Below are 25954 nucleotides of genomic sequence, written 5' to 3'. Positions count from 1 at the left end.
TGCACAGTGGCTCCTGTTGTTGACCCAACAAATTGACACTCTAGTTTATGGCGCCAGTAACCATCCTAGGCTGTCGTCATGAGTTGCCAAGGCTATGGAAGCCTTCCAAGTTCGCCGACTCTGATCATATTTAGACAAGGTCATAAAAGACAGAGTGAGGATAGTAACCAATGATCCTAAGAGTGGCATTTACCAGGTTTGAACAATTATACAGCATTAAGTGGGGAAGAGGACCATCAGTACACACATGTTGGGAGTAGAGCCATTGGTGGTAGAGTAGAGGTTATGATTATAAAGGAATGAGGCCCAAGTGCACTAGACAGGGCCTAGAACAAAGGACAGAGTCATTATTAGAGGAGCTAAGAAAGGTGCTGTCTAAGCTACAATTAAGTTTTCTGATTGAGAGGCAAATAGAACCTGATAGAAGGGGCTTGATAGTAATCTGGTGGGCTTTAGGCCTTGTAAATTCAGAGGCCCAGACCTATCTATCTCTTGACATGGGGTATATCCTAAGGGAGGTGTGAACCTCCTAGGGGAAGGCACTCTGTTGACTTTCATTACTTGGCTGGCCTGGGAGGAGAGCTGGCCAGGTAAAGGCAGGTGGCATCTCTAACAAGAAATGTACAGTTCTGCCTGCAATGTTGCTGACCCTACTTGACCATCCCCTCAGCTGCAGTGGTCACTTTGGAAGTTGGGCTGAGTGAAGGGCTTTTCAGCTTGGAGCCAATAAGATCTGTGGCTCTGACCTGGGCATCCTTCGACTCCAGGGCAGGTCCATTTCCAGTGATCCAACTCTTGGCAGAGCTGCCAGGGCTCTTCACAAGCTGACTTCTGCTGAAGCCCAGGCTTACCACATTGAAAGCCACTGCAGTGGACTGGCCTGTTGGGTCTCCTTGAGGGCAGATCACTGTACAGATCAGCCATTAATAGGCCTGCCACCCATTGCTTCTGATGCCGAGCTTTCTTTTCCTCCTGGTTTGTGTTAAAGCAGACCAGAGGATGCAATGAACTTAGTTTCTTATGGCTTCAGAAATTTTACTGTACTGATGTCCCATAATTTCTTTAATTTATTATCAATTAACAGATATTCTGTTTCTTCAATTTAAGCTCTATTTACTAGAATGAACTTCTGTAGAACAACATATTTGTGCATAGCAAAAAATTTACTCAATATATGATTGTTTAAAAGTGAAGTCTTTGTGCATTCTTTTGCTATTTAAACTATTCTAAAAAATTAACTGCATTGATTTCAGAGATGACCAAAATGATTATAGTTCAATTATTTAACTTAATATTTAAACATTTCAGAGATTTATTCTAATCAGCAATTATCAATATTTCTAAAATATCCAAAACATATCCCAAATATATTAAACTGATAATGTTCTGCTCTCATTTCCTTTTCTTCTCTACTGTCCTATTATGAGTTTTTAGGAACTTCAATTGCTCCGGCCAAACCAAATAGATCTCTAGGAACAAAGTTCCGCAGCTCATGGGTGTCTTCTAAACTCATGTCTGCAGTATCACTTACTCTGTGTCCTCTAGAGCCATGATTACTTTTATTTCTAACTATGGCAGAATTCTATGGCATTTTGCATTAAGAAAACAGGAAAATCCCAGAATTCATAAAGATGATTTTCTTATAGGTAAAATGGATGAGTGGAAATATATTTAATCACAAGCCAAGTAGATTTAGCTGTTCAGTCAGTTGTGATTCTGTTGTTAGAATTCCTGTGGAAGTGAGTGTCATCCTATAGCAGGGTGGACAGGATCCAGGGTAGCAAGTTGAATGGAACTGGAGAATATTTGTGAAAAGAGGTACTGATATGTTAGAGAAGATTAACCATCCTGGACTTCTAGCCAGATTCATACTGTGTTTTCACAAGGTGAAAGATAATAGAAAAAGTAGAATGGCTTTATATGTTTGGATTCAACTCTCCATTAATTAATCACACTGTTGCCATTGATGATAATAGGAATGGTTCCTATCCTCTGTCATCTGATAAACAGGTAAGAAACATTTTGTTACACATGAAACGAAGACAACAAGGATTGTTAGAATTTTCTCCCCATTAGGCTTCGAAGGAGATGAGGAATGTGCATTACCTCACTTGTATGTGAAATCCAAAACAGCTGAACTCACAGAAACAGAGTAAAATACTGGTTAAGGGGTGGGGAGGTTGGCAAGAATGGCTAAAGGACACTTAATTTCAGTGATACAGAAGGAATAACTTTAGAAGATCTGTCATACATCATGCTGATAACAATTAATAATGATATATGCTACATTTGAAAATTGCCGAGCGGAGAGCGAACCCCAGAGAGCCCTGAGCAGCTCCACCGCCGCCGCCGGCCTAGTTACCATCACACCCCGGGAGGAGCCGCAGCTGCCGCAGCCGGCCCCAGTCACCATTACCGCAACCATGAGCAGCGAGGCCGAGACCCAGCAGCCGCCCGCCGCCCCCATCCTCAGCGCTGCCGAAACCAAGCCCGGCACCACAGGCAGCGGCGCAGGGAGCGGTGGCCCGTGCGGCCTCACATCGGCGGCGCCCGCCAGCGGGGACAAGAAGGTCATAACAAGGAAGGTTTTGGGAACAGTAAAATGGTTCAATGTAAGGAACGGATATGGTTTCATCAACAGGAATGACACCAAGGAAGACGTATTTGTACACCAGACTGCCATAAAGAAGAATAACCCCAGGAAGTACCTTCGCAGTGTAGGAGATGGAGAGACTGTGGAGTTTGATGTTGTTGAAGGAGAAAAGGGTGCGGAGGCAGCAAATGTTACAGGTCCTGGTGGAGTTCCAGTGCAAGGCAGTAAATATGCAGCAGACTGTAACCATTATAGACGCTACCCACGTCGTAGGGGTCCTCCACGCAATTACCAGCAGAATTACCAGAACAGTGAGAGTGGGGAAAAGAATGAGGGGTCAGAGAGCGCTCCCGAAGGCCAGGCCCAACCGCAGGCGAAGGTTCCCACCTTACTACATGCAGAGACCCTATGGGCGTCAACCACAGTATTCCAACCCTCCTGTGCAGGGAGAAGTGATGGAAGGTGCTGACAACCAGGGTGCAGGAGAACAAGGTAGACTAGTGAGACAGAATATGTATCGGGGCTATAGACCACGATTCCGCAGAGGTCCTCCTCGACAAAGACAGCCTGGAGAGGACTGCAATGAAGAAGATAAGGAAAACCAAGGAGAGAAGACCCAGGGTCAGCAGCCACGTCAGCGTCGGTACCGCCGCAACTTCAATTACCAACGCAGATGCCCAGATAACCCTAAACCACAAGATGGCAAAGAGACAAAAGCAGCTGATCCACCAGCTGAGAATTCGTCCACTCCGGAGGCTGAGCAGGGCGGGGCTGAGTAAATGCCGGCTTAACATCTCTACCATTATCCGGTTTAGTCATCCAACAAGAAGAAATGAATATGAAATTCCAGCAATAAGAAATGAACAGAAGATTGGAGCTGAAGACCTTAAGTGCTTGCTTTTTTCCTGTTGACCAGATTACTAGAACTATCTGCATTATCTATGCAGCATGGGGTTTTTATTATTTTTACCTAAAGATGTCTCTTTTTGGTAACGACAAAAGTGTTTTTTTTTAAAAAGCCTGGTTTTTCTCAATACACCTTTAAAGGTTTTTAAATTGTTTCATATCTGGTCAAGTTGAGATTTTTAAGAACTTCATTTTTAATTTGTAATAAAAGTTTACAACTTGATTTTTTTCAAAAAAGTCAACAAACTGCAAGCACCTGCTAATAAAAGTCTTAAATAATAAAAAAAAAAATTGCCATGAGAGTCGATTTTGTGTTATAGTTAAAGTAAGTAGGCATGTATAATAATGTGTGTTATAATAGTTTGACTTAGCCATTCTGCAACATATATATAATATAATATATATACACACACACACATATATATATAAATAAACATCACATTGTATACTCTAAGTGTGGCCTAATATATGGTATGTTCTAGAAAATGTTCCACGTGCTGATGAGAAGAATGTGTATTCTGTAGCTGTTGTGTGAATTGTCCTATAAATGTCTGTTAGGTCCATTTGCTCAATAGTATGTTTCAATAGTATGTTTCCTTTGTTTATTTTCAGTCTGGATGATAAGTCCATTGATGAAAGTGGGGTGTTGAAGTCATCCAGTATTATTGTTTTGGAGTCTAGCTCTCCATTTAGATACAGTAGTATTTGCTGTATGTATCTGGGTGGTCTTGTTTGGTGTATGTATACTTAATATTGTTATATCTTCTTGCTTAATTGATTCTTTTATCAATTTTATCTCTGTCACTTTTTGCAGTTTTTGCTTTAAAGTCTGTTTTATCTGATATGAAGATGGCTACTCCTGCTCTCATTTGGTTTCCATTTGCCTGGTGTATCTTTTTCCAGCCCTTTAGTTTCAGTCTATGTGTATCTTTACTTGGGAAGCAAATTTCTTTTTCTTTTTCTTTTTGACAGGCAGAGTGGATAGTGAGAGAGAGAGACAGAGAGAAAGGTCTTCCTTTTTGCCGTTGGTTCACCCTCCAATGGCCACTGCGGACGGCGCATCTCGCTGATCCGAAGCCAGGAGCCAGGTGCTTCTCCTGGTCTCCCATGCGGGTGCAGGGCCCAAGGACTTGGGCCATCCTCCACTGCCTTCCCAGGCCATAGCAGAGAGCTGGCCTGGAAGAGGGGCAACCAGGATAGAATCCGACGCTCCAACCGGGACTAGAACCTGGTGTGCCGGCGCCGCAAGGCGGAGGATTAGCCTGTTAAGCCACGGCACCAGCGGGAAGCAAATTTCTTGTAGGAAGAATAAGGGGGTTCTTGATTTTTTTAATCCATTCAACCAACTTAAATCATTTGGCTGGGAATTTAATTAATTTCCATTCTTGGTCAGCACTGATAGATAAGAACTAGCACCTGTCCTCTTCTGGTTATTGATTCTGCCTGCTCTGTTGATGACTTTGGTGGTGTCATGTGTTGTGATGATGCTTTTTTCTAATGCAGGATGCACTTCAGAATTTGTTGTAAGACTTGTTTGGTGGTTGTGAATTCTCTCAGTTTTTGCTTATCTGGGAAATAACTTATTTCTCCTTTACTTCTAAAGGATATCTTCACTAGATATAATATTGACTGGAAGCTTTTTCTTTTTTTTTAAAGACCTTGAAAAAATAATCCCCCTCTCTTTTGGCCTGTAGAGTTTCTGCTGAGAAGACTGCTATTAGTCCCATTTTTTCCTTTCTATGTAGTGACACTGTTTTACTGTGTTTTGGATTCTCTTCTGGTTGTTAACTTTTGACAATTTGAATACAATGTGCCTTGGAGAAGATCTTTTTTTTTTAGAGTTTGCTTGGGGTCCTTCAGGAATCCCTTTAATATGAATACTTAGTTATTTAATGGAATCACATATTTCATGTAGACTTTCTTTATTCTTTTGAATCTTTTTGTTTTTATTGGATTGGGTTATTTCAAAAGTCTAGCCCTCCAGATCAGAAATTCTTTCCTCCACTTTATCTGTTCTGCTGTTAAATCTCTCAATAATATTTTTAATTTCACTGATTAAAGATTTTGCTTGGTTCTTCTAAAATTTTGCTTGGTTCTTCTTTTTTTAAAGATTTATTTTATTTATTTGAAAGACAGAATCACAGAGAGAAGTAGAGACAGAGAGAGAGAGGTCGTCCATCCGCTGGTTTACTCCCTAGATGGCCGCGACGGCCGGAGCTGCACCAATCCTAAGCCAGGAGCCAGGAGCTTCTTCCAGGTCTCCCATGTGAGTGCAGGGGCCCAAGGACTTGGGCCATCTTCTACTGCTTTCCTAGGCTATAGCAGAGATCAGGATCAGATGTGAAGCAGCCAGGAAACGGTGCCCATATGGGATGCTGGTGCTTCAGGCCAGGGCTTTAACCCCTGTGCCACTGCGCTGACCCCTGCTTGGTTCTTTTTAATGATTTCTCTCTCCTTGGTAAGTTTTCATTCATGTCACTGATTGTTTTCCTCATTTATTTAAGCCATCCTTCTGTATTCTCTTGCATTGCATTGAGTCTACTTATAACATTACTTTGAATTCTATTTCTGACATTTCATAGATTTCCTTCAGCTCGGGATGTAGTTCTGGAGAGCCATCTTGTTCTTCTGGAGGTTTTATGCCACCACCTTGCTTCTTTATGCCTCCTGTGACCCTACGTTGCTATCTGCCCATCTGCTGTAATAGTCCCTTCTTCTTCATGGAGTTTTTATTGGAAAGGTGTTTGTGGTTTAGGAGGAATACAGTGCTTCACTTGGCTTATTGCTTTAACCAACATTAGTTGTGTCTAAAGGTGACACAGTGGTCTAGTCTTCTGCAGTTCCTAGAGGTAGAAATGTGACATTAAGGTCACAGATTGTGACTTTGGAGTGTGTATCTTCAGTCCAGAGGGAGTTTGGTACCAGTCACACTGGGAACTATGACAGCCAGGGCATTGCTGTTGGTGCTGAGGGAATAAAAGGGAGTTCTTTCCTTGTCCCACTGGCAAGCCTGAATGATTCTGGGACTTGTGGCATCAATAACTATGGTTCAAGGTTGTAGGAGAGTGCAACTGGTGCTAGGGCTTATAACACTGACAACTCTAGTCCCAGGATGAGAGAATGTGAACTGAACCCTGCTCCAGTCATATAGGATAACTACAAGGTATACAGGAGATTTTGCACTGATAGGTATGAGTTTGGGGAGGTGGAATGCAGGCATGTCCTTCCCTAGGTCCACCAGATAGATTCTGATGGATTGAAGAAATTAGTACTGATTGTTACAGTCCTAGTGTTGCAGGGTACAGTGGGGTCATTACCCAATTCTCCCAGGGTGGAATACTGGTGTTGGGAATAGTGGTAGCCACCTTTCTGAAGCACAGCAACAAAGGACACTCCAGAAATTGTGAGTGTGAATTATTCCAAAGGTTATAATACACAGCATCAACAGTCTTGGTTCCACAAGGCATAATAAAATTGCTCCCAGTTCTCATAAGACATGAATTTTGCTGGAGTCTGCACCTAGGAGGTACAGAGGGAACTTCCTAAGGTCAGTCCTGGATTTTTTATGAACTGTTGCTAGTATTAGCCCCAAGAAGCTGAGACAGAATGTAATGTAGAATGAATGAGCTCAGCTCCAGGGCTTATGATAAAAATTCCACAGTTGTAGCATGCAAGGGGTCTATTATCCAGCCTGCGAATTGCCCTGACTGACTGATAGCTTATGGTAGCAGCAGAACAGAGATCAACTATGTGTCTTGTCTTTTTTTTTTTTTTTGACAGGCAGAGTTAGACAGAGAGAGAGAGAGAGAGAGAGAGACAGAGAGAAAGGTCTTCCTTCCATTGGTTCACCCACCAAATGGCTGCTGCGGCCAGCGTGCTGCGCAGATCCGAGCCAGGAGCCAGGTGCTTCCTCCTGGTCTCCCATGCGAGTGCAGGGCCCAAGGACTTGGGCCATCCTCCACTGCCTTCCCGGGCCATAGCAGAGAGCTGGACTGGAAGAGGAGCAACCAGGACAGAACCGGTGCCCTGACTGGGACTAGAACCCGGTGTGCCGGTGCCGCAGGCGGAGGATTAGCCTAGTGAGCTGCGGCGATGGCCAACTATGTGTCTTTTCACAGGAAACTGATTCTGGTGCTCTATGGTGTTGGAGGAGGATAGGGAGGCAATGTGGCTTCCCTTGTTGGAGCCAAGCAGTCAACTCCACAGCTGCTTGTGGCGAGGCATGTGACAACTTCTACCTTGACTTAGGAAGATGGTGACTCCCAGCCAGCAACTGATGGAGACTCCATTATATTATGATTCTTTTCATAGTTCTAAGCTTTTCAGAACAAGACTCAAGTACTCTATGGCAGTGCTTCTTAAAGTGTAAAGTCTAGATTTCTGAATCTAACAAGACACAAAAGATTAATAGATAGTATTTGAACCTGCATTTTCGACCACTTTCTTATTGCTTCAATGAGTCCAATTATGAATGTCACAATTCCTGCCTTTAAGAAATTCATAGTGTCCTTGGTGAGCTAGACCTGTCCACAGTTCCCAACAATAAAGGAATAGTAAAATAAATGCTAGTAATAATAAAGATTGATTTCACAGATATGGTACACATAAATCAACATTGGAGAATATGTTTTCAGAAGTAGGAGGTGGAAAGGAAGAAAAAATATATTTAATGGGTGAAGGTTTATAGGCTTGGAAACGCATGTACTAGTGATTAGCTATATTTGAGGGCCAATTATATTAATTTTGAACCAAAGGTTTTTGGCTTGAAGTCTCATTACTCAAGTTGATAATGTTTCATCTCAAGAGAAACATCATGACCTCTATCTGGGAGCAAGCAAAGGAGTATTAAATATGGAGAGTACCTGGTAGTAGTGAAGAGATTCACACCAAACCTCCAACTTGACTTTTTAGAAGCCACATGTATATTGGTTCAGATTTAATGATGAAGTATAAAAACACTTTCAGATTTTGACTTCTGTGCTTCTACTATATTCATATAATTAAAACAAATTTTCCCTGTTGTCTTCTTTCAGGTAGCACTGCCAACAAAACCAATGGATGTGGCAAATCACTCTGTTGTGTCGGAGTTTGTATTCCTGGGGCTCATGGATTCAAGGGAGATCCAACTTTTCCTCTTTTTGTTTTCCTCCATGTTTTATGTAGCAAGCACGACAGGAAACTCCCTCATTATGCTCACTGTGACCTTTGACCTTCACTTACACTCCCCCATGTACTTTCTGTTGGCCAATCTCTCTTTCATTGACTTGGGTGTTTCTTTTGTTTTTTTTTTTTAAACTTTTATTTAATGAATATAAATTTCCAAAGTACAGTTTAAGGATTACAATGGCTCCCCCCCCATAACTTCCCTCCCACCTGCAACCCTCCCCTGACTTGGGTGTTTCATCTGTCATTTCCCCCAAGATGATTTATGACCTCTTCAGAAAGCACAAAGTCATCTCCTTTGGAGGTTGCATTGCTCAGATCTTCTTCATCCATGTCATCGGTGGTGTGGAGATGGTGCTGCTCATAGCCATGGCCTTTGACAGATACGTGGCCATTTGTAAACCCCTCCATTATCTGACTATCATGAGCCCACGAATGTGTGTCTTCTTTTTAGTGGCTGCCTGGGTGGTTGGCCTTCTGCACTCTGTGGTTCAATTGGTTTTTGTAGTAAACCTACCCTTCTGTGGTCCCCATGTGTTGGACAGCTTCTACTGTGACCTTCCTCGGTTCATCAGACTTGCTTGCACAGACACCTACCAACTGGAGTTCATGGTCATGGCCAACAGTGGATTCATCTTAGTGGGCTCCTTCCTCCTACTGATCATTTCCTATGTTGTCATCATTCTCACTGTTCACAAACACTCATCAGCTGGTTCATCCAAGGCTTTGTCCACACTTTCAGCCCACATCAGTGTGGTAGTCTTGTTCTTTGGTCCACTGATATTCTTCTATACCTGGCCATCTCCTTCTACACACTTGGATAAGTTTCTTGCCTTCTTTGATGCAGTTCTTACTCCTGTTTTGAATCCTATGATTTACACATTCAGGAATCAAGAAATGAAGGCAGCGATGAGGAGAGTGTGTAGACAGCTAGTGAGTTACAGGAAGATCTCCTAGGTGATTGCCTGGGTTGAGGAGTCCTTAGTGACTGCTGAAGTAAGTCATGAAAGGAAAGCTCAGAAAAAAAGTCTGCTTCTTCTTTCTTGATTTGACATTCACCCTTATTCTGGGTCTATTTTCCTTCACTTAGGATGGAGGTGTCTTTTGTTTTGAAAATAAGAAAAGTTATATATAAAGTATTTAAAAATTAAAGATTATAGTAGTCCTGAAATTCAGTTCCTAAGGAATAATATTTTTGTGTAGTAACTATTAAAAATACCAAAGAAGGCAATGTTCCTCAAGATTCACAACATGAAAAGAGTGTCTTTAATTAATGTAATCCAATATGAATGCATGTTAGCTTGACTACATCTGTAAAGAGCTTATTTGCAAATAAGTTCACATTCACAAGTACTGAGTCTTATGACTTCCAAATATCTCTCTGTTGGGCACAAGTCAATACAGAACAGTAGTATAGGTAATTTAGGTATCAATTACAAAATGTTGTAGTGTAGTTACCTATTTATCACAGTACAAATATATTTAAAATAAACATATAAATAACTTTAGTTCTTCTATAGGCAAATAACTATTGTTAAGAAATGGAGTATATAATGTCAGAATAAAGCACAAGAAGTTATTTTTGTGAGCTGTAGAATATCTGATAACTAGTAAGATTACATCAAAGGCAAAGAATAACATTTTTTTTCTAGTTAAGAGAAAAAGGAAAAACACAAGATAAATTTGTCATGTCATTCTAACAAAAACAAACAAATTGTAGTCTTGCTTTAATAAAATATTTGGAGGGAAACACAATAAAAAAAGAATTAAAGAATTGGAAATAAAGCATTCTTTTTTTCTGTAGTAAACAAATCAAAGCTTAACTGTGAAAAATCTGCCTAAATTTTAACATGTAATTTCTTCTGAGATTCACTGTTTTACGTATGCATGTACACATACATATTTTTTATATATATGTATATATATATATAAATGGACAGGTTTTACTTTGATTTTCTACAAATTTCTGTTTTTTTTTTAAGGATTCATTTTATTTATTTGAAAGGCAGAGTTACAGAGAAAGTGGAAGGGAGAGGGAGAGAGAGAGAGAGAGAGAGAGAGAGAAAGAGAGAGAGAAAGAAAGATCTTCCATCCACTCTTCACTCCCCCAGATGGCTGCAATGGCTCGGGCTGGGCCAAACCAAAGCCAGGAGTCAGGAGCTTCACCCAGGTCTTCACCATGTATGTGCAGGGGCCCAAGCTCTTGCAATGTCTTTCCATATTTCCCCAGGGCATTAGCAGAGAGCTAGATGAGAAGTGGAACCGATGGTTGGTGCTGTGGCAGAGAAGGTTAAGCTGCTGCCCACAGCACTGGCATCCTTTATATGGTGACAGTTTGTGTCCTGGCTGCTCCATTCTGATCCAGCTCCATGCTAATGCACCTGGGAAAGCAGAGGCTGACCCAAGTCCTGGGACCCTTGCACCCATGTGGGAGATGTGGGGGAAGCTTCTGGCTCTTAGCTTGGGACTGGCTCAACTTTAGCTATTGTGACCATTTTGGGAGTACACCAGTGGATGGAAGATCTGTCTCTTCTCTCTCTCTCTCCTCTCCTTCTCTCTCTCTGTAGCTCTGACTTTAAAAATAAATAGATAAACCTTTAAAAAACAAGAAAAAAAAAAAAGAATTGGAGTAGCCAGGATGTGAACCTTCACCCGTATGGGTTGCTGGAATCACAGGTGGCAACTTTACTCACTATGCTACAATTACTGGTCCCTCTACAATTTTATGTTTCTCTTGCGTTTTTGTCTTTTTACTATTATCTTTCACATTTACTCCTCTTACCATCTAAAATTTGAATTCTGTACCTGTTTTCAAAAAGAGATATGGCATCAAAGTAGGAGTTACCTTTCTCTGAAGGGAGGAGAGAACTTCCACTTTGACTATGACCCTGTTGGAATCAGACTGAACTTGGCAAACCCTAAAGGCTTCCATAGCCTTGGCAACTCATGACTAGAGCCTAGGGAGATTACTGACGCCATAAACAAGAGTGTCAAATTGTTAAATCAACAACAGGAGTCACTGTGTACTTTCGTCTCATGTGGGATCTGTCCTTAATGTGTTGTCCAATGTGAAGTAATGCTATAACTAGTACTGAAACAGTATTTTTACACTTTGTGTTTCTGTGTGGGTGCAAACTGATGAAATCCTTACTTAGTATATACTGAATCGATCTTCCGTATATAAAGATAATTAAAATGAAAAAAAAAACCCCTTGGTTTTAAATTGGAAATTGCATAGAAAATTAATCAATTTTTAAAAAATATCATGTAGGATCTCTGTCCTTAATGTGCTGTACACTGTGATTTAATGCTATAACTAGTACTCCAACAGTATTTTTCACTTTGTGTTGCTTTGTGAGGGCAAACAGTTGAAATCTTTACTTTATATATACTAAACTGATTTTCTGTATATAAAGAGAATTAAAATGAATTTTGATGTGAATGGAAGGGGAGAGGGAGTGGGAAAGGGGAGGGTTGCGGATGGGAGGGAAGTTATGGGAGGGGGGAAGCCTCCTTCTTTGATGGTCTTGTTCTTTCCACTGGGATCTCACTCGCAGAGATCTTTCATTTAGATCGTCTTTTTTATTTTTTCTTTTCCATGGTATCTTGGCTTTCCATGCCTACAATACTCTCATGGGCTCTTCAGCCAGATCCAAATGCCTTAAGGGCTGATTCTGAGGCCAGAGTGCTATTTAGGACATCTGCTATTCTATGGGTCTGCTGTGTATCCTGCTTCCCATGTTGGATCATTCTCTCCCTTTTTGATTCTATCAGTTAGTATTAGCAGACACTAGTTTTGTTTGTGTGATCCCTTTGACTCTTAGACCTATTAGAGTGATCAATTGTGAACTGAAGATGATCACTTGGACTAGTGAGATGGCATTGGTACATGCCACCTTGATGGGATTGTATTGGAATCCCCTGGCACGTTTCTAATTCCACCATTTGGGGCAGGTCCGATTGAGCATGTCCCAAATTGTACATCTCCTCCCTCTCTTTTTCCACTCTTATATTTAATAGGGATCACTTTTCAGTTAAAATTTAAACACCTAAGAATAATTGTGTGTTAATTACAGAGTTCAACCACTAGTACTAGAACAAAAAAATACTAAAATGGATAAAGTATTACATTGTACATCAACAGTCAGGACAAGAGCTGATCAAATCACTGTTTCTCATAGTGTCCATTTCACTTCAACAGGTTTCCCTTTGGTGCTCAGTTAGTTGTCACTGATCAGGGAAAACATATGATATTTGTCCTTTTGGTACTGGCTTAATTCACTCAGCATGATGTTTTCCAGATTCCTCCATCTTGTTGCAAATGACTGGATTTCATTATTTTTGACTGCTGTACTGTATTCTATAGAGTACATGTCCCATAATTTCTTTATCCAGTCTACTGTTGATGGGCATTTGGGTTGGTTCCAGGTCTTAGCTATTGTGAATTGAGCTGCAATAAACATTAATGTGCAGACAGCTTTTTTGTTTGCCAAATTAATTTCCTTTGGGTAAATTCCAAGGAGTGGGATGGCTGGGTTGTATGGTAGGGTTATATTCAGGTTTCTGAGGAATCTCCAGACTGACCTGCATAGTGGCTTAACCAGTTTGCATTCCCACCAACAGTGGGCTAGTGTCCCTTTCTCCCCACATCCTCTCCAGCATCTGTTGTTGGTAGATTTCTGAATGTGAGCCACAGAATGCAGAGAATTTATGGAGGTGCTTCTTATGCTTCTTTGCCCAATAGTTCTTATCAATGGAAAACAATGACATCCCATTAAACAAATGATGATCTGTGGCTGGTATCTTATTAGAGTAAAGCTTATTTCTCCCCAGGTGGAGTACTCTGTCCAGGCTAGATGCTGGTTGCAAGTAAGATGATCTGAGGGGTATTGTGTTATCAAAATAGACCTCCTGACCAACTGTACAATTGCTGATTTTGACAGCTGGGTTTCATATTAATTATTTTCTTATGTCCTTATTTTATTGCTTGCCAATTCATATGGACACGGGTAGAGGCTAATATTTAGTATTTTTTAAAAAAGATGTATTTATTAATGTATTTGAAAGAGAGAGGGAGAGATCTTCCATCCACTGTTTCACTCCCCACATGACTGCAATGGCTCTGGCTGGGACAGGCCAAAGTCAGGCGCCCAGAACTCCATCTGGATCTCCTATGTGGGTGCTAGGAGCCCAAGTACTTGAACCATTTTTGCTGCCTTCCCAGGTGCTACAGCAAGGAGCTAGAAAAGAAGCAGAGAAGCTGAGACTCAAACCACTGCTCTGATATGGGATGCTGGCATTGCCAGCAGCAGCATAACCTGCTGTGCCACAATACTAGTCTTGAATTTAGTATTTAGATTACTCTACAAGGTATAATAACTACTCTTATACAATACTAACTTTCTTCTACTCTGATATTATTCATCTAACCTGTTTGTTTCTCAGATAAAAGTCAAGAGTGATGAGGAGAGTAAGAGGGCAACTTCCATGTGTTTCTCAAGTCTCACTTGGAAGCCTTCCCCAGCATGCTTTGTGCCTGAATAAAATGCTTCTCTAATGATCTAATTTGAGTGTGCTGACTATTGATGTGGCAAGTTCCTGACTGATGTGTGTTAAATACAAAGTCAATATATATACATATATATATTATTATCTAAAAATTTCATTGTCCAAAACTTCTCTCTGAAAAGTTTAGTGTCTATTTGTCCAGATATGTATATATATGTACAGTAACATGCTGTATGCAGTTTTGCTATCCACTGTTTCAACAGCATATTGTGATTGCCTTTGGAGTTTGAACTTGCTTTTCAGTAGTGTCAGGGAATTTCACTTTATGGATGTATCATAATCCCTTTAATTTATCATGAATAGATAGATATTTTAGTTGTTTCATTTACTTTAAAACTCTATTCACTAAAATGAACTTTGTACAATTAAATATTAGGCACACACCTGTAATTACACGAGATATGATTGTGTAAAAATGAAGATTTCATGAACATTCTTCTACTAGTGAAAGTATACTAAAATGTAGCAGAGTGGCTTTTCTGGAATTGACCAAGTGATTATAATTTTTTGAATTAATATTTAACAATTTCCAGGGGATAACTGCAATGAATATCAGTATGTATAAAATACCCAAGAAAATAGCCCAAAATGTTAAGCAGAAATATTCCATATTATTTTATTTTTTTTCTATAGTGTGTCATTATTAGTTTTTGTAGGTGCTTTGGCCAAAGCAAATAGTTCTCTAGGGGCAAAGTCACTGATCATGAACTCCTTCTAAAAGATTACATTTGGAGCAGCATCATTTGGTTATTGTCCTCTTGAGCTGTAATTAGCTCTATAAATATTAAAGGGCAGGATATTATGTGGCACTTTGTGCTAGACCACACAGGATGAACTCAGCATCCCTAAAGATGATGTTCTTTTCATACAGGTAAAATGGAAGGATATAAATAAATTTAATAATCAAAACAGTGGCTTTAATTTCAGATACTGTTGTTGGAATTGCTATGGACATGAGTGACACAGATGCCATAATAGAGAAAAGTAGATAGTGTACAGGATAAGAGTAATTGTGAAGGAGACTTCAGGTATATTGGAAAGGACAACTGACCTTGACTTTGAGAATGAATTGCATTACACTTAGGAAAATGTGAATGATCTTAGAAAAAAATCAAATGGCTTTGTAACATTTTGGATTTTGCATTGACTGCCATCATTCATGGTTTCCAATGAAGACTGTATGAATGATTCTGACCTATTGCCACATGTGAACTAGGAAAGAAAGGCTGATGTAACATGAAGCTAAAAAGCAAATGTGGCTAGTTTTTCTCTCCATTAGTGTTTCAAAGGAAATGGGCTTAAACTAGTCACTTTATGTAAAAAGAGGAGCAAATTTATTAACAATCTGTCAGTTATACAAGATGGGAAAGCCTCTGAAGATATCTAAGCAGAAATAAGAAACATGGAGATTCAAAAGACCCAAACTATATGAATAAACAATATTAAATGCAATGCCCTTGTAGAATGTTATGTGGTAAATTTAAAAACAAAATAATACATAAGCCACCAGTATGTGGATTTATTTTTCCAAGTATCTTCTGTAGTTTACAATTAGCCTGTTTGTATTAATTTTATCTCTACATATGATAATTTTTCAGGGGATAGGATTAAATGATAAAGCTTCCAAGAAGAAGATGTAAATGGTATTTGTTGAGTCTTGTAGACAGAAAATAAAAGGTCACTTTGTTGAGTATATTTATATATAAGTTTATTTGAAAAGGGCACAGAATTGTTTATATTGCCTATAGTTAAGAGTAAAAGTAGAGGTATTCTTCAGTTTGAAGTAATAGGATTTTACTTGGCTATAAGATTTTGTGACAATTTGGAAGGCAAAAAAAATGCAAGAAGTTTGAACTGAAGGAGGTGCTGAACTTGCAGTATTTCTAGCCTGAGTGGAGAGCATATATGGACAGTGGGTTAGATTAGCACTTTGTTTAAACCTAGCAGCTGTCTGTAGGCTTTTTTTAACTTAATGACTTGTATTTTGAACCTCAGTTACCAATATTCCCTTCATCTATAAGGTTTAAATGTCTGGGGATCTTTTTGCAGGATTAGTCAGTTCTATTTGTATCAAGAAGGAATAATCACAACAGAAGTCAAAGTGTTAGATCTTGTCTTTTGTATCATGAATATATATTTAGTTAAACAATGAATAATGTGTTAGAAATTATTTGAAAGCACAACCAATCCATAAGAAAATCTGATTTTGGGAGTTTTTTCCTGTGAGTACTTATGACTTTTACATGAATAAACATAAAATTCTTCTGTCTTCATCTAGAAAACTCTGCATGAGTTTTTCTCTGTACTGACTTTTGTATTCTGACTAGTTTCAAGTGATTTCAAAACTGTGATGACCCAAACTTTAAGAGTTTCTATATTCCCTGATATTTGAATCGATAACTTCTTGTCCTTTAATTATATATAATTTCCATTTTTATATCCATTCTGCTTTTTTTTTTGACAGGCAGAGTTAGACAGTGAGAGAGAGAGACAGAGAGAAAGATCTTCCTTTTCCATTGGTTCACTCCCCAATGGCCACTGTGGCCAGCACACTGGGGCCAGTGCACCACGCTGATCCGAAGCCAGGAACCAGGTGCTTCTCCTGGTCTCCCATGCGGTGCAGGGCCCAAGGACTTGGGCCATCTTCCACTGCACTCCTGGGCCATAGCAGAGAGCTGGACTGGAAGAGGAGCAACCAGGACAGAATCCAGCGCCCCGACCAGGACTAGAACATGGGGTTCCGGCGCTGCAGGCAGAAGAATAGCTTAGTGAGCCATGGCACCAGCCCCATTCTGCTTTAAATTCTTTTTTTCCCAAATAACTAGTTGATGGAAACTTGAGAGTCAAAAGACAAATTTTTAACTCTAACAACTGATAGAGATTCACTGAGAAGCTCTTCCAAGTGGCCCAGTACTTAAAAGATCCTGGAGATACAGTCTTACAGAAATTACATAATTTTTGAAAAATGGTTCCAAAAAGTAATCAAAATATTGCACCATAATCTCCCTTTTTCTTAATTGAACTTCTCTTCATAATCATACAAAGTTTCATAATTTCTTAATCCTTTTCAGATTTTCCTCTTATTTTATCTTTTTCTTTCCCACAAATTCTCTTCATTTTATTAATTCTGCATATTCTACTTTTTCTTTTGCTCCAGAATTCTTTCACTATTTCTACTCATCTTCCTTAAAAACAATGGGATATCTCATGAAGTTCATGGATAAGTTTATTTTGCTGCCATAGAATTTTGAAATTCATGCATAGTTTTTTCCAAATAAACATTTCCACAAACTTTTAAAAAAACTTTCTAATAATAAAACATATTTTCATGTCTTTTAAAGTCATCCAATATATCCCTCTCTGTTTTTAAGGAAATATTTGTTTGTTCCTATGTGTATCTTGTTAGAATCTGTGTTATAAGATTTAGGATACACTAAAGAGAAGACAAACGCTCTCATTAGCTTTATGGGGATTGCAATGTCATTGAGAAGGAGAACTTTAACAAATAATCAATGAATTACACTTGCAATGAATTCTATAAAGAAATATATACTATCAAATATACTTTGATAGTAAATACATTAAGTTTATAGAAGAAAGTCTATATATTGATCACTGAATGATCATGGAGATTATATTCTATTAATGTATATTAGGAGATAGTTAATTTATTATGGGACTATCTTTTTTAAAGAAAACTTTTATTTAATAAATATACATTTTGAAAGTACAACTTTTGGATTATAACAGTTCCCCCCTCCATAACCTGCCTCCTACTTGCAAACCATCCTATCTCCTACTCCCTCTCCCATCCCATTCTTCATTAAGATTCATTTTTAATTATCTTTATATACAGAAGACAAACTCTATACTGAGTAAAGATTTCAACAGTTTGCACCCACATAGAAACACAAAGTGTAAAGTACTGTTTAGGTACTAGTTATACCATTAATTCACACAGTACAGCACATTAAGGATAGTGATCTTACATGGGGAGTAAGTGCACATGACTCCCATTGTTAATTTAACAGTTGACACTCTTATTTATGACGTCAGTAATCACCTGAGGCTCTTGTCATGAGCTTCCAAGGCTATGGAAGCCTCTTGAGTTCGCCAACTCCAATCTGATTTAGACAAGGTCATAATCAAAGTGAAAGTTCTCTCCTCCCTTCAGAGAAAGATACCTCCTTCTTTGATGGCCCGTTCTTTGTGCTGGGGTCTCACTCACAGAGATATTTCATTTAGGTCATTTTTTTTTTTTTGCCACAGTGTTTTGACTTTCCATGCCTGAGAAACTCTCATGGGCTTTTTAGCCAGATCCAAATGTCTTAAGGGCTGATTCTGAGGCCAGAGTGCTGTTTAGAGAATGGGACTACCTTTTAGATGTTAAGTTTTTTTTTCCTAAGTATACTTGTGAGAAATTTCTCAAGAAGTATTTGAGAGCCAAATATGTAAATGATACAATATTATTATTATTATTATTTTCATTTATTAAACTTTTATTTAATGAATATAAATTTCCAAAGTACAGCTATGGGTTACAATGGCTTCCCCCTTCCCATAACTTCCCTCCCACCCGCAACCCTCCTCTTTCCCTCTCCCTCTCCCCTTCCAATCACATCAAGATTCATTTTCAATTCTCTTTATATACAGAAGATCAGTTTAGTATATACTAGGTAAAGATTTCAACAGTTTGCCCCCATATAGCAACACAAAGTGAAAAAAATACTGTTGGAGTACTAGTTATAGCATTAAATAAGAGTATACAGCACATTAAAGACAGAGATCCTACATAATATATTTTTAAAAAAATTAATTAATTTTCTATGCCATTTCCAATTTAACAGCAGGTTTTTTTTTCATTTTCAATTATCTTTATATACAGAAGATCGATTCAGTATATAATTAGTAAAGATCTCATCAGTTTGTGCCCACACAGAAACACAAAGTGTAAAAATACTGTTTCAGTACTAGTTATAGCATCACTGCACATTAGACAACACATTAAGGACAGATCCCACATGGGATGTAAAGTCAGCGAACTCTAAAGGCTTCCATAGCCCTGGCAACTCATGACTAGAGCCTAGGGAGATTACTGACGCCATGAACAGGAGTGCCAAATTGTTAAGTCAGCAACAGGAGTCACAATATTATTTTTAAATGCACAGTTTTCTCAATCACAGAGCTCACTATTTCCCTCTTATTTATGTAAGGTGAACAAGTTTCAAATATTTTATATATACAGATTTAGGAGCACAGTATTTGATAGTATGTTTCTTCCCACCCATACTCCAATCGACCATCCTCAATTTTTACATTGTCATACTGTCAGTTTATTTTATAATCATAAGATTAATCCTCCATGAAGTAAAGAATTCAATAAACAATAAGAAAAAACACTGTTCTTCAATAGTAGCGACAAGGATGTAATCAATTCTCAAAATGTCAGTTTTGCTCATGTACATTACATTTTTCTATTCTATTAGTTACATATCAGAGAAAACATGGTATTTGTTGTTTGGGGACTGGCTTGTTTCACCAATTATAAGGGTTTCCATTTGCATTCTTTCTGTTATGAAAGACAGGATTTCATTCTTTGTTATAGCTGAGTAGTATTCCATAGCGTATATGTACCACAATTTTTATCCAGTCATTGGATTGTGGGCATCTGGGTTGATTCCACATCTTAGCTATTGTGAATTGAGTTTCAATAAATATGGAGGTACAGATAACTGTCATATGCTGATTTTTATTTCATTTGGGTAAATTCTCAAGTGTTGGATGGCTGAGTAGAGGATGAGTTTTGATGTTTTCTGCTGGCCAATAACCATTTTAACTTATTTATCTGTTCATCTATTTTATGTGTTGAGCACTGTTAAGAGCAATTGAAGGGTAAATAATAATAACCGAATACTAATGTGTGTAATACCTACATACCAAATGGATGCTTATGATAATTATTTTATCCCACAACTTACCCTGTGAATTTAGTATTTTTAGTAGCAGTTTTATAGATAAATATACTGAGATTCAATAGTGTAAGTAAGTTGTTCAATATCAATATCAGTGGATTTCCCCAGTACATATCTTGGTTGTTTGAATCCAAAGTCCATATTATTTCCGTTATGCTATTTTACTTCTCTAAGTAAAATTAATTACAATGCAGTGTGATAATCTTATATAGATGTTTGGACTAAATGATTTACATTGCACAACAGTGTCATTCCTAGGTTTAAGTTTTTCAAATTATGTACTAAAGTTGATAAGGCAAGGATTCTTATGATATCGTAGGCACTCTGCCCCTCCATGCAGTCGCACAGTGCTTCATGGACTGATACTTTACCGGAATACAAACCAGACACTTGGGTTTAGTTGTAATGTCAGATTGCCAGAGAAGTTTCTAAACACTTGTAATTTCTGTACTTAATGTGGTACAAACTGGTAAGTGATGTTTCGTGGACCTGCACCATTTTGTGGAGCTCTTTATTGCTTCAGGGAATTCAAACTTAAACAAGCCATAACCACTCATGTGAAGATGGTTTCATCTACTTGTTGAGTTAGGCTTGTACCCATTTAAAAATTATAGGAACAAAAATACAAAGTAGTATCTGGAAAATATTTAATAAACTTTAAATATAAATGTTTTTACAGATATGGGAGGTTTTAAAAAAAGTATTGTTTACCAGAGCGAAGATTATAGGATGCAGGGGCCCAAGCACTTGGGCTATCTTCTACTACTTACCCAGGCCATAGCAAAGAGCCACATCACTGGCCCCAATAATAGCTATTTTAAGAGATATGATGTGATATCTCATCGTCATTTTAATTTGCAATTTCCTGATGATAAGTGATAAATGAGTATTTGTTCATATATTGATTCACTTTTAAGTTGCTCTTAATGCTAACATAAATTTAAGTAAGCTTTCATAACTTTGACTTCCTTCTAGTTCTAGCTTTTGATTTAATTATTATAATTTTACATTTTTCTTGTTATTCTTCAGGTAGTACTGCCAACAAAACCAATGGATGTTGCAAATCACTCTGTTGTGTCAGAATTTGTGTTGCTGGGGCTCACGGATTCAAGGGAGATCCAACTTCTTCTCTTTGTGTTTTCCTCCATGTTTTATGTGGCAAGCATGACAGGAAACTCTCTCATTGTGTTCGCGGTAGCTTCTGACCCTCACTTGCACTCCCCCATGTACTTTCTGTTGGCCAATCTCTCTTTCATTGACTTGGGTGTTTCTTCTGTCACATCCCCCAAAATGATTTATGACCTCTTCAGAAAGCACAAAGTCATCTCCTTTGGAGGTTGCATTGCTCAGATCTTCTTCATCCATGTCATCGGTGGAGATGGTGCTGCTCATAGCCATGGCCTTTGACAGATACGTGGCCATTTGTAAACCCCTCCATTATCTGACTATCATGAGCCCACGAATGTGTGTCTTCTTTTTAGTGGCTGCCTGGGTGGTTGGCCTTCTGCACTCTGTGGTTCAATTGGTTTTTGTAGTAAACCTACCCTTCTGTGGTCCCCATGTGTTGGACAGCTTCTACTGTGACCTTCCTCGGTTCATCAGACTTGCTTGCACAGACACCTACCAACTGGAGTTCATGGTCATGGCCAACAGTAGATTCATCTCAGTGGGCTCCTTCCTCCTGCTGATCATTTCCTATGTTGTCATCATTCTCACTGTTCACAAACACTCATCAGCTGGTTCATCCAAGGCTTTGTCCACACTTTCAGCCCACATCAGTGTGGTAGTCTTGTTCTTTGGTCCACTGATATTCTATACCTGGCCATCTCCTTCCACACACCTGGATAAGTTTCTTGCCATCTTTGATGCAGTTCTTACTCCTGTTTTGAATCCTATGATTTACACATTCAGGAATCAAGAAATGAAGGCAGCGATGAGGAGAGTGTGTAGACAGCTAGTGAGTTACAGGAAGATCTCCTAGGTGATTGCCTGGGTTGTTGAAGAATACTCATAGAATATAGAAGTTCACTGATGACGTACCAAATCAGAGGAAGGTTACTCTTCTACCTTTCTGTTAACTTATAGACACTCGTATTAATTGTATTCTGTCTTCCAATAGGAGGGAAGGACATTCTCTTCTTCAAAAAAGAAGGGGTTACATGTATTTATATTAATCTTGAACCTCAATTCCTAAGGAATAATAGTTAAACAAAGTAATTCTTAGAATTAAAAAAATGGCAAGCTTTACTTTACCGATAAACTTTCTCTTTTTATCAGGAGTTTGTTTCATTTCTGGCACTGCCCCTTAATGTATTTATAGGGAGATTGAATTTAGTCTTTTTTAAAAAGATTTATTTATTTGAAAGTCAGAGTTACAGAGAGATAGGGAGAGAGAGAGAGAGAGAGAGAGAGAGAGAGAGAGAGAGAGAGAGGAGAGAGGAGAGAGGAGAGAGGAGAGAGGAGAGAGGAGGGAGGAGAGAGGAGAGAGAGAGGAGAGAGAAAGAGAGAAAGAGAGAGAGAGTCTTCTATCTGCTGGTTCACTCCCCAGATGGCCACAACCGCTGGGGGGCTGGGCTCTGCCAGGATTTTCGTCCAGGTCTTATACAGAGGTGGCAGGGGCCCAAGTACTTGAGCCATCTTGCAGTGCTTTTTCAGGCCATTAGCAGAGAGCTTGATTTGAAGTAGAGCAACCTGCACACAAAGTGATGCCCATATGGCATGTCATTGTTGCTGTTGGTGGCTTAACCCACTATACCACAAAGCTGGCTCCAAATTTAATCTTTTTTCTGTATTCTGTGACTTGGCTATACTGTATCACACTTTAGCATTTATTCTAGAACTGGGCAAGGTGGGCATAATCTTGAGAGCACTCACAGAGTGCTCTAATGAGTGTATGTCTTTGGGTAGAAGCTGTGTGAACTGTTTTTGTAATAACAAGAAATAAATGAGAAAATACCATGATTGCTCCTCCCAATTAGCATTAGTGCCTGTCAAACTCATTCAGTTTTCCCTTCTCCTTTTTCCTCAGATACTTCATGGTCTTGGCAGTAGTAAGTTTTTCTCTTCCTTTCCCTTTCAGCTTTCCCCTTTTCTCTTTCTTTAAATCACTCTCCCCTTTCTCCTTCACTTCCTTTAAACCCGTGCCTATTTCCTTGTGAGTTTACTTTACTGCCCTCTGAAATTGCTCTCTTGTTATGGAATGCCTACTCCATAGGTTTCTTGACTTGATGAACCTTTTTTTTTTTTTAGGTATGAGCCTGAGCTGTGTTAGAATCACAGAAAGCAAAGACTTTTTAAAAAAATATTTATTTTATTTATTTGAAAGAGTTACACAGAGAGGTAGAGACAGAGAGAGCCAGAGCGAGAGCGAGAGCGAGAGAGAGAGAGAGAGAGAGAGAGGTTTTCCATTCCATTGGTTCTTTCCCCAAATGACTGCAGTGGTCAGAGCTGAGCTGATATGAAGCCAGGAGCCAAGATCTTCTTTCAGGTCTCCCATGCAGGTGCAGGGGCCCAAGAATTTGGGACATCTTCTACTGCTTTCTCAGACCATAGCAGAGAGCTGACAGTGCCTCACATAAAGGAATATAATGTACATTGGTTTATATACTGTGATCCACTTGCCATATGGAATTGAAGTTTAACATAACAAGAGGTATTTTTAAAAAATATTTATTTATTTTGAAAGTCAGAGTTACAAAGAGGGACACACACACATCTTCCATCTGCTGGTTTATTCCCCAAATGGCTGCAATGGCCAGTACTGGGCCAGGCCAAAGCTGTGAGCCAGGAGCTTCTTCTAGGTCTCCCATGTGGGTGGCAGGAGAGGGTCCCATGTGCTTGGGCCATCATCTGCTACTTCTCCATGCCATTATCAGGGAACTGGATTGGAAGTGGAGCAGTGGGGACATGAATTGGCACTCATATGATATGTTGGTGTCATAGGCATTGGGTTTACCTGCTACCCCATAACTCCGACTGCCCAATAATAGGTATTTTTATAAAATAATTTTATTTTCTTCTATTTCTCTTATCTTCTGTGTTGTTACAAACTTATGTTTACAACTCACTAACGTGATTTCATAATCTGCAAATGTATTGTGGTTGCTTCTAGGCACTATTGTTCATAAGCATAGAATTATGTCTTGTTTATCTGTGTTCTGGTTATTTTTGCATTAATGTGGATAAATAGATTACTAGCTTGTAAGAATGACTTATAGAAAGATGCATTTATTGGAGTAAATGACTGAGAATCTCAATAGTAACACAACTGTTGAGCTACCTGATAAATTCTCTGTCCTACATATCTGTAGTGGGACTTAATATTTACTTCCATTAGATAGCTGTTCTGTGTTTAATATATTATACTGAATATCTCTGATCTCCTTTTTAATGTTTTTTTCCCCCTAAATTTTGACTTTCATATTGGGAAAAAAACAAAGTCATTATAGATGAATTATCAGAAAATAACATGTCAATAAAGGTATCTATGCTCCTTGTATATCTACATAAGGTTGGTCATATAAACTTGTATATCGCTATAAGAATAATTGTAACAGAGGTAGCTATTAATGAACATTACATATAATAAAAACAAACATAGTACAAGAACTTGAGCTCCTTCATAGATATTTAGCTTTTTTATTTTTTGAATAATGAAGCACGTAATGTAAGCATAAAGTACAATGAGTTATGGATTACAGAAAAAACAACAAAGGAAATGACACAGAAGGTAGAGAGTAACATGTACTGTCTTTTGTTAACAGCAGAATGAATGAATAATGATACATAGTTCAAGAAATTTTTACATAGAAAAAATTCTAGTCTTGCTTTAACATCATTCTCTAGATTCTCCTTATGTAGCATGACTTAAGACTAAAGGTTTTGGCTTGTTTGACTTAGTATTTCCAAAGGGCTTTAATCCATATAGGCCAAATAGATTGAATATAAATGTTAATCTGTCTTGAAAGTTAGTATTTGGTTTCCTATCCATTTTTTTTCCCACATTGGGTAGGCTTTCTTACTTTAAAAGTAAAGATTAATTTTCAATTCACCTGATTTGTTTCACTATGCAATTGAATTTTTTTCTGTCTTTTCAGTTGGTTGTTTTCTTTACTAACAGGGACTAATCTGAAAAAGAATGAGCACTAAGGTCAAAGATGTAGCATGTGTAGAAAGCAATTTTCACTTAGGATTCAGAAATGAAAGGAAGAGTTTGGCATTAAAAAGATAGAAAAAAGACCCCAACATGAAAAGTGTGGAGGAAGGACCGGTGGATATGAAGGAATATCTGAGGAGGGGATGCGCCTGACCCTGTTAGGGGCGTCTCTGAGCTTAAAGAAGGCCTCTTGGTACAGGGCCTCTGAGGAAGACACAGATGAAGCCGGTAGCACTGGCTGTTGGAGGTGTTCTTGATGATGGTGTGAGGGTATGTGATACTCTAGCATTGGAAAAACTCCAAAGGGATTCAGCTGCTGCTTTGGGAAGGAACCAAGGTGACAAGGTGAAGAGTGTGGTTGACTGATTATTGTATGCATGACAAGCAGGGTGAAAGACCACTAGGAACAAACAGGAAGAACCAAATCCTTTCCCCTTCCAGCACTGCGTTCTCTTACTAGTGCCCTCTAATGGCAGGAAAAGAATTTGCAGAGCCCTAGTTCTTGTGTCACAGTGTGTAAATAGATAAATGGGAGCTGAGAAATTATAGCTTTAGTATATGCACTTACGTAAAGAGTTTTTAAAAGACATTACAATT

At 38.8% G+C, this 25954-nt stretch overlaps 2 protein-coding genes and 1 pseudogene across 3 annotated transcripts; all 3 read left to right on the top strand.

Annotated features, from left to right (window-relative positions):
- Positions 1–2327: 2327 nt before the first annotated feature.
- LOC133769514 (Y-box-binding protein 1-like) lies at positions 2328–3599 on the top strand (annotated as a pseudogene).
- Positions 3600–8553: 4954 nt separating this feature from the next.
- Positions 8554–9619, top strand: LOC133769513 (olfactory receptor 4F3/4F16/4F29-like). Of its 2 annotated transcripts, none has more exons than XM_062204728.1 (2): positions 8554–8759; positions 8887–9619. In XM_062204728.1, the coding sequence occupies exons 1-2, from the start codon at positions 8554–8556 to the stop codon at positions 9617–9619; spliced, it is 939 nt and encodes a 312-aa protein (XP_062060712.1). The 2 variants fall into 2 exon arrangements, with proteins under 2 accessions (XP_062060712.1, XP_062060711.1); XM_062204727.1 differs by having other exon boundaries at positions 8554–8773; positions 8898–9619.
- An 11633-nt stretch (positions 9620–21252) lies between these two features.
- On the top strand, positions 21253–22183 carry LOC133769512 (olfactory receptor 4F3/4F16/4F29-like). Its single transcript, XM_062204726.1, is given in 2 exon segments — positions 21253–21578; positions 21580–22183. Coding segments are annotated over 2 exon segments (930 nt in total).
- Positions 22184–25954: the final 3771 nt, after the last annotated feature.

Source organism: Lepus europaeus, chromosome 11 (assembly GCF_033115175.1).
Source record: "Lepus europaeus isolate LE1 chromosome 11, mLepTim1.pri, whole genome shotgun sequence".
NCBI lineage: Eukaryota > Metazoa > Chordata > Mammalia > Lagomorpha > Leporidae > Lepus > Lepus europaeus.
Note: the sequence above shows the minus strand (reverse complement) of the source record. Positions and strands in the feature narration are given on the sequence as shown.